Genomic DNA, 16,952 nt, shown 5'->3' on the forward strand with positions numbered 1-16,952 from the left:
AATAAAAAAAATGCTTTCATTTTTCGTTAATGAACTTTGAAATTCAGTTTCGCCTAAAACTCCGCCTCTCGTGATGTCTTATTAGATTTTTTGCTCGCAGTAACCAATCACCGGCGTGCTAGTGCTCCCTGTATTACTAAGAAAGTAGGGATTGTAATTACCAGTGCCGTCTTATAAGGTATGGGCCCACCCGGGCACATCAAGATAAGAGGGGGTCTCGCAAAAATGCGATCTGATTGAAATTTTCGAGAATTTGCCTTGTAGGGCCTCAGAAAAATCACTTGGCCCGGGGCCCATGATGCTCTTAAGACGGCCCAGCGCATGCGCTTCGCGACGCTGCTTACGTTAGATATGGTGAGCGAACGCATTCAGCGATCAACTGACATCCACCTTTCGTCTCCTCTGGACTCAGAGCCTGCATGCGTTTTTCGTGATTTTCACCCTCGTAGTGTGGTTTGCGACACCATGTTCCATTGCAATTTTTGTTCCTCTCGATTCCTACTAACAACCCTCAACAAACCTCATTTGTCGGTTCATTAACAGCACAACCCGTAATTGAAAAAAAAATCGAACTAGAATAATCTCATATAGAAACGTCCTCTCCACTTGTCAATACAAGATTCATCGAAAGACTGGTTATTTGTGGAGATGAAGATTACAAGGAAGAAAATTTATCATTGCCCCCACGGGGGACTCGAACCCCGGTCTCTCGCTTGCCGGACGAGTGCTCTACCATCTAAGCTATGGAAGCAGATAAAATATTTCAATTGTTGAAATATTCTATCCTCGATATGATCGCTAATCTTCCACTATTGGTGAATTTTTGCTATGGAGAGAAAAAATGCGTTTCACTGAAAGAAGAAGAAAATAAAGAAACATTTTATAGGTTAATTAAGTAACATGATTTAGAGACAGCATTATCGTTGAAAATGTCATCTAATTAGTGATTGGAAAAATTATTCATAGTGATACTTCTCGTTATAAAGATACTTGATACCACGATAAATCTCTCTACAACATTTTTTTTCAAATCTTGCTCAGAAATGCCTTTATTGTAATGTTAAACTCATCTCAATATAAGGATATTATTTTACTGGTAAATATATCTCTGTTGCGATACGTTTTCAAGACATTTTGAAAAATTTCTACAATATTTTTTTTTTATATTTCGTTCAAAAAAATCGACGTCAATATATTTTTAGACTTTCTCCGGATTTTTTTCTTAATTCATTTCACCACTTTACGATCAAGGACGTAATATTGCATCCAAAAGCCTTTGGAATAAAGTCAAACAAGCTCTCGCTGTTTTCTCTCCTCTCTTATCACCGTCAGGCTTTGTTGTAACCCTACGAAGTTCTTTTTACCTTTCTTTTATTTCTATACAATTATTAGTGACTTTTTCCCCTTATATGATGTATCCTTCTACTAGAGCAAGAGAACTCTACTTCGTATAACTACACTCTCTTATCTACTGTTTTCCTTCCATTTGTTTTTTCCCCCTTCAACCTCCTCTAAAGTGCGGTTAGGTTAGGACGAGATTATCCTATTTTTCGACCATTCGTTAGAGATCATCCGAATTTCTCGCCGAAACTTTGTAAGCGAACCGGTTAATAACATCGATATTTTGTAACCTGCACACGAAGTACAGTACAAGAGTCTAAATAAATTTTATCGATCAACAAATAAATTTTTTAATCCTTCAATGCATTTTCTGGTCGGAGTATTAACACCGTTTAGAAAGAGATGTCAACAACAGTGTAAATCTGGTGCCACTTCCTTTTTATGTTGTGTGAAACAAGCAAACAAATTGTCTAATTAATGATGTAAATAAGGGGTTAGTTGTTCTTGATTTTGTCTTACAAGGAAAGGGTCGGAATCCAAACATTCAAGGAGTTCGATTACTAAAGCCGCAGGGCGCGGTAGCCCAGGTCGATAAGATACACGCGTAAAGTACCAAAGGATGTTTAGAGATGTCGCGAGTTCGATACCCGGTTTGTCCTTGTCAGAAAACTTTCCTGGCACGGGTACAACAGAAACGGCGACGTGACCGCAGAAAAAATTGCTACCGCAGGGAGTCCCCCATCGAGGAGTTAGCGCACCAACCTCTCGATGAGTATAAAAAACAAGCCTGCTGTTCGGAATCGGCAATAAATTGTAAGTCTCGGTCTAATTATCCCTCGCAGAAAATGATCGTGGTGCGACAGAAATGATCAAATCACTAAAGCCGCAAAAAATTATTAGAAATTACAACAATTGGCTACTTATCGCCTCTCAAGCCTCTTGGCGATATCTATTGCCCTCCTGACACGGGGAACTAAAATCGAGCTCAAGTTGCCTCAACTTGAGAGTTGAGTTGACTCGAACGCGCGAGTCGAGTTGCCCGTGGTCTCTCACACGGCGCTACTAAAAAAATATTCAAAGAACAGGAAACTGAGTAAAAACAGCACAGTCTATAGTTTTCCTTGTTAACCGGGATAGGAAAAATCGAAATTTATCAAAAATAAATAAAAATCGTTACAAAGAATTTAAAATAATTTCTATTACGTGAAATTGATACAGAATTTCAGCTAACAGGTAAATATACAATTTCTTTATTTAAATTGATATTGTTTTGAAATGACAATAACATGTACTTATTTAGGTGCACGTTGTGAAAGTAGACAGTATTTTGAAAATTCCTAGAGGTGCTTACGCAGGACCGTCTTAGAGTATCGTGGGCCCCCGGGGCCAGTGTTTTTTTTCTGAGACCCTACTTGGCAAATTCACTTGCTTACTGCTGAATTTTTTTACCAGATCTAATTTTCATGACGTCCCATCTTTTGAACCCCCCGGGGCCTTGCCCGGGTGGGCCCATGTGTTAAGACAGCACTGTGTTCGCCAGTTCAGTATAATTTCAAAATGATATCAATTTAAATAAAGAAATTGTGTATTTACCTGTGAGCTGAAATTCTGTCGCAATTTCATTCTATGATTTTTCGGTGTACCTCTTTTTTTTAAAATCCTTTCAACTGATAGTTATATAACTCTGGATGCTTTTTAATTTCCGAAACAAATTTTAAATTCAACGCTGGATCACCCATGGTCCAAATTCGAATGACGAAAATATGAAGGAATGCTAGAGGTGACCCAGTCACGTTCGATATTTTGTCGCCACTACGCCAATTTCCTCGTGTGAGGGCTTCCATAGCAATATACGTGTTCGTCTTCTGGAAACGGTTTCCCTTATCAGTTGCCGGACTTTAGTTTCCCCGTGTGAGGAGGGCCTATGAAAAACTTCTTTTCTAGCTTTTTTGGCCCCGTAGAAACACACTCTAGTAACAGTGGAACCTCGTTTATACGACGTTCAAGAGGCCGAGCCAAAACGTCCTATTAATATGTAAGTCTTTTAAACTGAGGCCTTTTAAAGAAAATGACTTCCCCCCGCTACACACACACACACAGGCTTTTACAGAATATTATAAAATTAATTGTGAACGGCGGATTTGCCACAGCCAGCAAGCCAAGCACCACAACGAAAGAAAGTTCCACAGGAAACGATCGAAATAACTTATTGTGTATATGTACGGTATGTGTCTCTTATCGGTAGACCTGTACCCTCCAAATGTTTACAATGTGTGAACTTTCTTACCTTTTGAGAATAACGCTGAAAACATTGGGAAAGAAAAATTCTGAAATGACATATGCCCGTCAAAACAACTGAAACCCGTTTCTTTTGGACTCTCCGCGTCTATGTATTCTTTGAAACAAGCAAAGTAATCACGAGTCCACTCTAAATGACCATCAGCTAGTTGACCGACTATTTTCGTATATGTCAGCAATCATCATAAAATTTATGGCTATTGCGGTGACAATATGCAAGAACTGTTGCAGCAACGCGTTTTCACTGCATACAAAAATTGTGTGCGTTTGATTGATTTTTTCAAAAGATTCGGTGTGCGAGTTGAAGTGAAAACGTAGAGTAATTGAGTTTTTGCGGTGAATAAATGAATTATTTTAACATTAAAATGTGTAGGAACATATTGCGACGGAAGCCAAACGTCGTATAAACGTGAAAGTCGTATACCGAGAGATGTATAAACGAGTGGTGTTTTTCCACTCTGTGTATTTCTTTTTTTTTTTTCCCTCTATCTGTGCTGTACCTAACATTTTGTTTGAATGACGTCACTCCAAGACTAAGGGTTGTGGAATTTCGGGATTTTTAATTTCATTCTTGGCCTGTATTGTGGCGTTCAAAATATTAATATTTATAATTATTTTGAGTGACCCATATAATTCCTATTTTTATATTTTTGTGCATATTTAAATGAGTAGAATTAGTGGTAATTTTTTTCGAAGTTTTTTGAGGATGACACTTTCCAACCCTTTCCGTGTTAGTACCAGGACGATAGATAAGTAGTATATAAAAATATGGGAATTTGATGAAATTTTTGCATCGTTTAGATTGAAAAATTAGAAATCAAAAATTTTAGCAACAATGTGAGTAGGGGGAAATTAGCGGTTCTGGTGCACAATAGGCCTCCCCACGAGAACAATGGGTGCTCCCCTTTGCTGCCCACCTGCTCCCCTTTGCTCCCACGCGATAAGGGATGCTGCTGCCCCGCGATAAGAGAATGAGGGACACTAGATGGCGCTTTACTGTTTTTTTTTTCCTAAATTAAATTTTTTATTGGGGGTTGTTCTTAAATTAAAATTTTTTATGTCAGTTTTCCCAAGTCTGACTAAAAAGTTTTCCTAGAAGTTTTCAAACGCTAAGAGGGAATTATGGTTTTTTAACTTTCCCGTCGGGCTGAAAAACCGTTCTTACTTTTTTTATGTCTAACCTTTCTTAAATTAAAGTTTTTTATATCAGTTTTTTCAATCTCAACAATGACGTCACCCTGTGTATACCGGGGCTATGGGGCACTCAAAGTCACGTGATCAACTGGGTTCTACTTTTTTCCCAATCATCCTAGAAAATTAAAGCTAATGACGAAAATTAAAGTTTCCAACATCATTAAATTATCGCATGACGTCACATTAGGGATCGTTCTTAAATTATCGTTTTCTCTAACTTACTTTTTTTTCAAACAGGTTTGATGAGGGCTTAAATTATGTTTTTAAAATAAAAAAAAATTATCTAGTTTAGCAAATACGATACCAAGGAACCTTTCCCAAATTAAATTTTTTAAATCACATCAGGGATCTTTCTTAAATTGCATCCTAAAATATTGTTGTTTTTTTTCAAAGAAGTTTGATGAGGGTTTGAATTACTTTAAAATAAAAAATTATCGTTTTTTTACGATGCAAGTCCTTCTTACTTTTTATGTCAGTTTTCCCAAGTCTGACTAAGAAAAGTCCCGATAAGTTTCCACGCTTTTTTAACCGTTCTTAATTTTTTTAATGTAAAAAGTTTTCTTCCCACACAAATTAAATCCCTAAAAAAGTTCTCACCAAGATGAGCTTAGCTGTAAAAAAAAATAATAAAACAAGGGAGCAATAAAATACAGAGTCATTTTATACGAATCAAGTTTTCATTTATTCAGATATATATACACGTAAGAAAAAAAATAATTGAATGAAAAATATTTACATGAAAAGAAAAAAATAATTGAATGAAAAATATTTACATGAAAAGAAAAAATAATTGAATGAAAAATATTTACATGAAAAAATATTTACAGCACCGTCTCTATCCGGTTGCGATTGCGTAATGACCATACGCATATGTTTTTACACCATCACCGAGAATATATCTTTTATCGTCACGGGGGCACAGCGATGTTTTTCGCAGGGCGACCGTTTGCAGTTTGTGATTCACGGAGGATATTTTTATCATAGTATTTTTGATAGAGGAGTGGTTACGGAGGCAAGCCAGATAATCTTGATGTTTTAGTTGTTTTTTAACAACCGCACGAACGACCCCTTTAGCGGTCTTTTTCTCCGCGACTGCTGTGACCATGCTATACATTTTCGAACGCAAACCGACGAATTCCACAACGGGTTCACCGCCGTTCTCATCCTTCATAACGCCCACCACTTTTTTATTCTGCAGGCTAAACAGAGGATGATCACCGGGGTAATTTGACGTGTCGAATCTGTGGAGCTCCTCCCGCATATCACTATAAATATCACTGGTTTTAATCTCATATAGGAATGAATCTGTATCTGTGAACAAAACTTCCACACTGGGTCCGTATTTTTTCTTCATGAAATTATAATGAAAGTCCGCCATCAAGTGTTTGGACAGGTCCAAAATTGTGACACCGGTATATATTGGCCTGTCCAGATGGATTTTCGTTTTCAACATCTTGATGACGGTTAACTCACCGGTGATTATCCTGAAGCATTCGAATGCCGGGGATGATATCAGTTTCTTCAAGCTCTTCTGGTTGTTCACGAGACGGATGTCGACGTGCTTCCTCAGATTTTCTAGTGATTTCCCGTACACAGCGTTGTTGAGCAGCTTATAGAAGTCCTTCTCGAAGTCGCACCGGGCTTGCTTCCTCTTTTCCGTATTGAACGCTATGTACGGGCGTATCCAGGGCTCCTGTGTGAACTCGATTGCACGCCGAACACCCGTCAGCTTCATTCCCAGCGACGTATATAACTTCAGGCACCGGTAATGGATCACATAGGAAGTTTTGTTCATCAGATTCGGTGAGAGCTTTTTAGATGGTTTATCACCGGGTTTTTTTTATGTATGGAGACAGCATATCATTTTTAATTTCTATATTTTCAGCCGCCAAGGGGAAGCAGTTATGCTCGTCGTGTAGCTCCACCGGGTATTCCAAGTCCACTTCCAATATGTACCCCTTGGCGCCGTTGTCGTCCACACTCAAAAAGTCGATGCTCTCAAGTTCACTGGGGGACAACCATCTGAAGTCTCTCACCGGGAGGGGCTCCATCATACACTTTCCATATAAATTATTCACGTCAAAATACATAATATATGATGTAGGATCACTGGGTTTGTAACCGGGAACTAAAGGGTTATTCGCTCGCGCATACCGCTTGGAGATGACAGAGACGCCGCCCCTGATGCCTTTCTCCAAGAAGAGGTGCATATCGGGATCGTTGATCAATTCCAACTGCACACCGGTCATTCTCAAGCAGGCATTCCAAGCCAACCCCGGGGATGTGAACGTATGCACCGGATCGATCTTGTAATTTTCTTGACAGAGTTTTCGAAAGCTCTCGAACACATCCCCGAGAAGCAGCACGTCAGTCTTTACATAGAGATCGTGATATTCACCGAGATTTTTCAACTGGAATTCCCTCCAAACGGTATGCGCGTATGCGTACTCCTCACTGGAAATATGTTGATCCCCCAGAGAGGTGTAAAAGGCCTCTCTTGGGGGTAGCACCGGATCTTCGAATTTCTGGAACGAGTCAACATACTCGTAGGGATAGCATCCCTTGCGTTCAAGAAGATGACTCTTGTTACCGAAGCATTTTAGCATGTTTTTAAAATCACCAGGGTTCATCGCTTGCACAAGACATTCCAAAGATGCTGATAGGAACTGGTTTGAATCGAGGAATCGCAGGCGACCGAGAGAAAAGGAAATGAATTTTTCCATATTCCGCCCAATCACCTGGATCCTGCGATCCGAGTAGAGGTTAAGTCCTTGCATCAGGAAATGCGAGTCGTAATTCTGAAGGTTGTGGAATATCACCGGGATGTGGCGTCTCAACCTGAGCTGGAGGTTGCACTTCTGATGAAGTGCAGCTCTAAAATCACCGGTGATGTGGCAATGGTCACGGACCCTGTCGTTGCCGAGAGGTTGCTCACACACCATGCAAGTGGTTGCATTCATAAAAATATAATCATCATCTTCTGTCATCTGTAAAGGCACCGGGTTGTCGAGCTTGCCCATGATGACTCGCTCTTCTTCCACCAGACACCGGAAAAAGACATCCACGCAGTCTTCACCCCTGTATATTGTGGGCTCCTTCACATACACACCATCGGGTCCCACGACTGTGTACGCGAAACCACAGGGGCGGTGAAGGCTCTTCTGGGTGGTGCTGGAGATCGATGGATCACGAGCGCATCCCTCCACCTTCTCCAAGATCGCCTCGAAGTCCGCGTAAATGACGTACGGGACACGAAGCTGGTAATGGTGGTTCTTGAATTGCATCACGTTCTCGCCTTCACCGGGATACGTCACGCGCTGAGGTCCATGCGACTGACACAGCGGTTCATGCGCATACAAATGCTCGGGGGAGGAGAAGCGTTGCAAGCAATATTCACAAAAGTGTGACGCTCCTTCATACTTGGTGGTATATGACAGCAAACGAGACATGTTGTTGATGAGACAGTAGTGTGACGTTGTCTCGCTGCTGATTAATAGGAGATTTATCACGGATTGTGATGTTGCCTCACTAATCCTGAGAGGAAAGACTTCTCCCCCCTCCAACCCAAAAACGTTGATGCGTAATGCATTCGATTTTTCAAAACGTGGGATTTGTTTTAAAGTCACCGGGTATGAAAGTCCACTGGTATCCAGCTCGCTCTCATACTGGATATAGTTGAACACCCTTTCGGGGTTTTGCTTCACCGGGTGTAGGGCAGCCAACACACACCAGAGAAAGCATTTCTCGTCATCGTTTTTTATATTTATCACGGCTTTCCTGGTGGCTACCCCCTTCGGCAGCGGAATGTAGGTGGCGGCCGCTAGTGGTTGGTACCGCGCCGTGTTTAGCTCAAGCAAGAGCACGCGCTCGAGTACCCAACCACTTCCGCTGCCTTCAAAATCCTCTGTCGCCTGCTTTACCTTTACGAAGGCTATTTGTAGGTGCTCTTCTATCTGGTCGGCGGTTAAAGTGGTGAGCATTTTACTTCGAAGATACCCGTTGCAGAACTCGTCCTCGCCGTCACTTCCTTTCCTGGAAAAAACAGCAGTCGCGACGATGTTCCATTTAAGGGACCTGTGGGTGGTCATGTCCTCCCTCAACAGCCGCGTCAACTCCTCTCTCACGCTGTCGAGGAAGGTCGTCATGTCCATTTCGGTGCCAGGCTCGGGGGTCAATTCGTGCGTCGACAACATATCTAAAGCGCGTCTGACTTGCCCTCCTCCCAGCTGCGGTGGTACTCGGTGATGGCTCGGTGCCCCAGGCTGGGGCGCTTCCCCGCCTTGCTGGGATGCTCCTCCAAGATGAGGTGCCCCTCCTAGCTGCGGTGGTGCTCGGAGATGGTTCGGTGCTCCTCCAAGATGAGGTGATGCTCTTTGGGGGGCGTGGCCCATGTTGCGTTGGTGGCGCATGAGGTGACTATTGCGGTGAAAAGCTGCACCGCACTCCATGCACTTGTGCTGGCGTTCACCATGCGTCAACCTATGACGGTTTAGATTCCGACGTAGGGAAAACTCCTTGCCGCACGTCTCGCATAGGTGTCGCTCCTGAAAAACAAATAAAAAGGGAATGTAGGACACGTAAGTCTAACACAAGCAATGGATGAGAGATACAGAAACCCACGTCTTCCCGCTAGTTTCGGTGGCGTATCCGCCCTCAAGCGCGTGCTCAAGTCATCAAAGAAAAAAGAAATCAGAGATTGGTTGGCTGGCGAGAGAGCGTACACGTTACACAGATCCATTAAAAAAGTGTTTCCCCGCAACAAAACAATAGTGGCCGGTCTGAACAGTCAATTTCAAATCGACTTGGTGGACATGCGTAATCTAGCAATTCACAACGATGGTTACAACTATCTTTTAACGTGCATCGACGTCTTCTCCAAATATGGTTTCGTCATACCCCTCAAAAGAAAGACCGGTGACAACGTGGTCAAAGCTTTAGAAAGCATCTTTCAGCAACGTCAACCAGTAGCGCTACAGAGCGATAAGGGGCGAGAATTTATAGCCGCGCCAGTACAGCGTTATCTAAAGCGTCAAGGCGTTAAGTTTTTCACTACGGAGAACGAACAGATCAAAGCCAGCGTGGTGGAGAGGTGGAACAGGTCGCTCAGAAACTGGATGTACAAGTACTTCACTGCCAAGAACACTTATCGCTACATCGAAATGATCGAAGATCTCGTGTGGAGCTACAATCACAGGTATCACAGATCTATAAAAATGAGACCCGTTGACGTGAACCCTGGAAACGAGTCGGAGGTGTGGAACAATCTCTATGGGAATACATCCAAGAAACAAGAATGTAAGTTTAAAGTGGGTGATCATGTGCGCATTAGCAGATCGAAGCACACTTTCGAGAGGGGTTACGAGTCCAATTTCACCGAGGAGATATTCGTGGTGAGCGAGTGCATTAGAAGGGAAATTCCCGTTTACCGACTCAAAGATCTGATGGGGGAAGAAATCAAGGGCACCTTCTACGCCGAAGAGATGGTCGGTGTTAAGATGGGAGAGAAATTCCCGATAGAAAAAGTTTTGAAGAAGAGGAGAAGAAAAGGAATAGTCCAGTACCTCGTGAAATTTCGAGGTTATCCGAAAAAATTCAACTCGTGGGTAGTGCTATAAAAACCCGGAAACAGCGCACGCATCTGTCACTTTCGAGATGGCTTCTTTCTATCTCACTTTACCCAGCGATGCCTCCATGGACTTTTTTCCAGACAACACGCTCTCGAATTTCGTGGTTAAACTCCCAAACACCCTGGAGTTCGAATCCGAGATGGAAGTCGCACTGTCAGAGATAATTTATCCCCATTCGTTCCACAACATCAATAAAGAGACAAACACTTTCGAATTCGATGTCGGTAACAAGGTAATGAAGACCGGTCGCATAGCCCCGGGTTTCTACGAGACGACCCCTGAACTGATCAAAGCCATATCCACTCAAAATTTTCAAGACAAGATCGGTGTGACGTACAACAAAGTCACGAAAAAAGTGAAGGTGAACCTCAAGAAAGACGCCAAGCTCAGACTCAGACACGGCATAGCTGAAAACTTGGGTTTCGAGCCCGGCTTGATAGAGGGCCCGACCATCGTCGATGGCCCTTTCACAGCGGATCCTAAATTGGACTTTCATCTCTTGTACGTGTACTGCAACCTGGTTGAACCTCAGGTCGTGGGTAACACCTACGCCCCGCTATTGAGAATCGTAAAAACTAGCGGCCAAGATGGGGATATAGTCAGCGTGTCTTTCGAACGCGCCCATTACATGCCGCTAGCCAGAAAGAGTTTCGACATCGTTCACATGTATTTAAGGACGCACATGGGGAAGTTTTTCACATTTCAACGTGGAAAGGTGATAGTGAAACTACACTTTAGACTGCGACATGCATTATAAGCCGTACCGGAGCTGTGCCCACAGCATCAACGATTACTATCTGACACAGGCTGGAAACGGACTCGGATATTATCAGGGTAGCGCTCTGCAAAGAGGTTATGGCCTCGGATCCATATTCAGCTCTCTCTTCAGATCGGCCGTACCGCTGTTGAAGCGAGGTGCCAAGGCCGTGGGATCTCAACTGTTACGCTCGGGCGTAGATTTCGCCAACGACATCGTTCAAGGAAAAGACGCAAAGGTAGCTGCTCGCGACCGTGCCAAGGAAGCCGGAAGGTCTCTCACGGATAGGGCGGCCAGTAAAGTCAAATCCATGCTCGGAGGAAAGAATAAAAGGAAGAGACTCGTCAAGAAAACTGTCAGTAAGAAGAGAGCTAGAAAGCTGTCGACATCCGATATATTCAGCGATGGCTTTAATCCACGAAAATTCTCATGAATGTTTGAAAAGCGAAGCCGATCTGTTCACGGTGCCACCCACGGAAACCTCTATAGAATCAGCCGAGTGGGTCCAGTACCATCCCATATCTCAAGTGCGTGATTCGGGGGCCCCCCTCGAATTTCACGTGGCCGGTAGTGCCGAAGAATACATAGACCTTTCTGCCACTCAGCTGTATGTCAGAGTAAAGGTGACAAAACCAGAATCCGACGAAGCCGTATCGACGGCGAATAATTTCCTACACTCCCTCTTCTCCCAGATTGACGTCTCGCTGAACGGGAGAACGCTCACGAACTCATCACACACTTATCCGTATCGAGCTTACCTGGAAACACTGCTTAACTACGGATCGGATGCAAAGAGAGGACCCCTGACAGCCGAGGGGTTCTACAAGGACACTGCAGGTCACATGTCTGACCTCACCAAGAACGAAGGGGCCAAGAAGAGAGCAAAACTCGCGGAAAATTCTTTTGAAATGATGGGCGTGCCTCACGTCGACATATTCTATCAACCGAAGCTGATGCTCTCTCTCGTGGACTTGAAGATGAGACTGGTTCGATCGAAACCCGAGTTCTTTCTGATCACTGCTGCTCAGGGTTGCGACGTGGTTATCGAGCAAGCGAGTATTTTTGTGCGTAAAGTAAGAATGAATCCTGCTGTGGCTGTAGCGCATGCCATGGCGCTCGAGAAAACAACAGCCAAATATTGCATTAACCGCGTGATATGCAAGGTCTATTCGATATCCATGGGAAGCACGAGTTTCGTGCAAGATAACGTATTTCTGGGTGTCATGCCTAAGCGATTGGTTATGGGCATGGTGGACACGGAAGCATTCAACGGAACGTTCGGTTTGAACCCCTTCGACTTCAAGCACAACAACGTCAACTTTGTTTCTGTTTCTATCGATGGAAGACCCGTCCCCCACACGTCGCTACAACCAGACTTTAGGAACAGACACGTCATCAGAGCCTACAACACACTCTTCGTGGGCACCGGAAGGCCCGGAGAAGATAAAGGATGTGACGTGAGCAGAGAAGAATATGAAGCCGGCGGTTACAGCCTCTTCGCCTTCAACCTGATACCCGACATGAGTGACTGCGGACACGTGCACCTACAAAAGCAGGGTAATCTGCGAGTGGAACTCAAGTTCTCCTCAGCCTTGACCAAGACCGTGTCGGTTATCATATTTGCCGAATTCGAATCGTTGGTGGAAATAACAAAGTCCAGAAGCGTCTTGTGTGACTTTGCGGGATGAACACTAAACAGATAGAGCACGCCCTCTCGACACACCCCCACACTCGAAAGGCTTTCCTAGGTGTTTTTGCGAGTGACAATTTACCCGAAAATGTGATCGCTTATCCCGCTGCACTGGTTGTGAACACGGACAGAGAGAATGAACCCGGAACGCACTGGTTGGCTATTTACATCGAAAACGAAGCGAGAGCTGATTTCTTCGACTCTTACGGGAACCCGCCCACCTATTTCAAGAAGGGACTCATAAACAGATTTCTACGACGCTACTCGCGCGTCGACTATAATGACGTCATGTTACAATCAGATAAGACAACCGTGTGCGGTCACTATGTGATTTTTTTTATCTATTCTCGATGTATCGGCAAAAGTATGAATAATATTGTATCGCGTTTTAATATGCAAAACGATATGCGCGTAGCAAGCTTTGTAAAGAAAAATTTTTCTGTTAAATAAAAAATGCATTCGTAATTTTTTGTCATTTACTATGGAACCTTTCAAGCTGACACATCCGAGCACCGTGCTCATTGCCGGACCTACCGGTTCGGGAAAAACATATTTTCTCAGAGAACTATTAAAACACAGAAACGAAATGTTTCGAGAGCCTCACCCGAAGCGAGTTATATGGTTTTACGGCGAATATCAGACCCTGTTCGAAGATATGGAAGACTACGTTGAGTTTCGAGAGGGGAGCAATTTCGAAAGCGTGGAAGAAGACAGCTTGGTGATTTTAGATGATCTCATGAACGAGCTATCCGGCGAAAAAAAATTAGCAAACCTTTTCACAAAGTACAGCCACCACAGAAAATTGACAGTGATTTTCATTGTGCAGAACGTGTTTCATCATGGGCGGGAAATGAGAAACGTTTCTCTGAACGCACAGTATATGTTTCTATTCAAAAATAGAAGAGATGTCAGTCAAGTGACCCACCTGGGACGTCAGCTGTTTCCCAGCAAAATCAAATTTTTCAACGAGGTGTTCGAAGATAGCACGAAAAAACCGTATTCGTATTTAATGGTAGATTTACGGCCCGAGACGGAGGAAGAAATGCGCTTGCGCACTAACGTGTTACCTGGGCAGACGCAATATATCTATAAACCCAGGAAATGAAACTTTCCATTTTTGAAAATGACGGCAGTGATAGAGGTCGAGGGTTTCCAGCTGTCGGATAGAACATTCATAATCAAGGAGTTGGCGTGGTGTTTCATGCATTCGAGAGAGAATTTTCACTCTGTATACAAACCGCCCAAAAAATTTTCGGAATTATCTCCTAGAGATAGACACCAATGTCTCTACGTCACCAACAACATACACGAAATATCGTGGTCGGCGGGTGATGTACCCTTTGAAATGCTGGAGCAACATTTGCAGCGATTATCAAAAGTCGTATTGTATACGAAAGGCCACGACAAGTGTCGGATGCTACTGCAACAGTACGGGTTAAAGGTTTATAATCTAGATGCCATTCTCTGCCCCAATATTGTGGACTTGCCAGAAGTGAGCGCGAACTGTTGTCGCCACGAAAGCATGATAAAGCACTGCGCGCTGAAGAAGGCTATAGCATATAGCATATGGTTGGAATAAAAATACCGTTATTTATAAGTATGGCATTGGAGAAGCAACAAGTGCTTCGTCTACTCTCTGCCTGTCCGAGGAATAAACGTAAGGATTTGTTGAAGAAATTACCGAAATCAGCATTAAAGACAGTCTGCGAGTGCTCACTCAATATTTTGAAGGGTGTCATACCGTTATCCTCAAAACAGAAAAATAAACTGAAAAGGCACAGAAATACACTTCGCAAACTCGCCTGCAAAAAGACGCCGCTATACGAGAAAAAGCGCGTGCTGATTCAGAAAGGAGGTTTTTTGTTCCAGTTAATCCCAGCCGCCATACAAACCCTCGCCACTTTGTTCACGAGATAATGGAGCACGCACAGAAATTCGCTCTGGTTCCAGAACAATTGTTATCGCGTCATGTGACCACAAAAGAGCAGCTTTCTGAGTTGGACAACGAGATGTTGAAAATACTGCGAAGCAAGGAGCCCGAAGCTATAAAAATTAAACTCTATCAGAATCTGCTGAACAAGAGAATCAACGTCGCCGAGAACAATCCACCGCGGTTACCAGAACCGAAAATTCAAGAAGTAGAAAAAGAGAAGAAAAAGAAAGTTGACGAATTACCAATAGCTCTGATTTCTGTCCCGAAATCGCAAAGAGGGCACTCAGAAAAAATTATCACGCATATAAATAAGCATCCGAACATATTAAAAATTAATTCTAACGGCTCGATCGTTTATAAGAGCAGACTCATCAAAGGAAGCGACATTCGCGATTTGATATCAAGTGTGGTCGGTCGGAGAAAATCACCCGTGGTGGGTCAAGAAATTTTCCTGAAAGCGCTAGAAGAAACCGGAGCTCCGAGAGATTATATAAAAAACCCATTTTTGAAACATATTTGGTTAGAGCTTTGAAATGCCAACAACAGTGGAAGCCGTGATCTACGATCAAAACAATAGAAAGCAGGGTATCGCATGGAAAACGGATGTACCGTCATTCGATTTACCGAGCTGCTGGTCCTACGAATTGGAGAGTAATGGAGAACTGATAAGACACAAGAGAATGTTCGCCATATTCACGATACTGATTGTTATATTATTTACTCTTATAGCAACAACATATAAAAATCAAATGGACTTTGAAAGATGTAATTCCTCTCTTCCGCTGGGAGGAAATATTTTTCTCACGTATTGTAATAAAACCTACGATATACGCTATTTTAGCGGAAATGCGCCCACTACGAAAGCCGTTAATCTCACCAGTGCGCAAATGTATAAATTGATTCACGAGTCTGCGGATGTGCTCATATACAACTGAATAAAATATATTTTTTTTTCTATGTATTTGAATTCTTGTGTCGAAATTTTACTCGCGACACGAATAATTTGAATTAGAGTGAAATTTAGCTCGTGACATGAAATGAAATTTAAACGCAATAAAATTTAACTCGCGACATGAAATAAAATAATGGATCAAAAAAGTTCTACCAATAAAAAAAAAAATTAAAAGAAAACACTGACCTTTTTCTTCTTCTCTGGTGGAGCATAACCACTCGGTCCAGCTTCGTCCATTATACGCTTATTCATGCTCATACATTGTTTGACGAAATTCTCCTCGTCTTCTACCAAAAATTTAAATTCACTTCCACTAATTAAATTATCGTTGAGACATTCATCAATGAAATTTTGTTCATCAGCAAACAACCTAACTAGATCTTCTTCATTAATCCCGAAATTCACGAAAGAACTCATACTTCCAATGCGAAAGAAGAAAGAAAGCTGAAATGAAGTTGACTCTATTGAGATCAAAAACGAAATGAGAGATCGTGTGAAGACGACACTTTTTATCGCGAAAGGTGATGACCAGAGCGTTATCGATGATTCATGTACAGCCGACGGTCATCGCGGTGACTCACATGCATCTGGGTACTCGTGACAATCTCACTCTACTGATTATTTTTGACTCAACTTGTGCTCGCCAATACTGATTATTTTTGACTAACCAAATGTAGTACTGATTATTTTTTATACAGTCGAATGTTATACTGCTGATTATTTTTTGGTGCTATCAAATCACCAAATGGGGTACTGTTTATTTTTTGCGCTTGCCAATGCAATAGTACTGATTATATTTGACTCCAACATAGTATATTCACATACTAGTTCAATTATATATAAACTGTGTGGTAGACGCAATTGCTTCACTCAGTTCTCCGGTTCACTTGGATACGCTCTCTCTCCGCAAATCTCACTCGGTAAGAATTTTTTTTTTTTTATAACTATGGCTTCTTGTGTACTTGATCTGGAAGGGGTAATGCTTAGAAATGGACTATATGTAGTTAAGGAAATGGCTTGCTTCAATTTAGGCACAGGGAGAGTTTATCATTCACTCTATCTGCCACCTTTTTCTAGCGATGAGCTTGCAGATGAAGATTTTAAGCAAATGGTTTGGGTTAGTAAAAATATCCATAATATTGGATGGGAAGAAGGTCTTT

General features: G+C 42.5%; 2 protein-coding genes across 2 annotated transcripts; both read right to left on the reverse strand.

Moving 5' to 3' along the window:
* Positions 1-5,668: 5,668 nt before the first annotated feature.
* LOC149074135 (uncharacterized) lies at positions 5,669-6,568 on the reverse strand. The gene has a single exon (XM_089247337.1). The coding sequence runs from the start codon at positions 6,566-6,568 to the stop codon at positions 5,669-5,671; it is 900 nt and encodes a 299-aa protein (XP_089103463.1).
* Positions 6,569-6,654: 86 nt separating this feature from the next.
* LOC149074136 (uncharacterized) lies at positions 6,655-16,487 on the reverse strand. The gene is made up of 2 exons (XM_089246715.1): positions 15,979-16,487; positions 6,655-9,377 (listed from the first exon to the last, which is right to left on the reverse strand). The coding sequence occupies exons 1-2, from the start codon at positions 16,207-16,209 to the stop codon at positions 6,660-6,662; spliced, it is 2,949 nt and encodes a 982-aa protein (XP_089102841.1). The 5' UTR covers positions 16,210-16,487; the 3' UTR covers positions 6,655-6,659.
* Positions 16,488-16,952: the final 465 nt, after the last annotated feature.

The sequence above is a fragment of the Pholcus phalangioides genome, unplaced genomic scaffold, assembly GCF_987345545.1.
Source record: "Pholcus phalangioides strain wild (caught in Gottingen) unplaced genomic scaffold, Ppha-v1.0 ptg000017l_1, whole genome shotgun sequence".
In the NCBI taxonomy this organism is placed as follows: Eukaryota; Metazoa; Arthropoda; class Arachnida; order Araneae; family Pholcidae; genus Pholcus; species Pholcus phalangioides.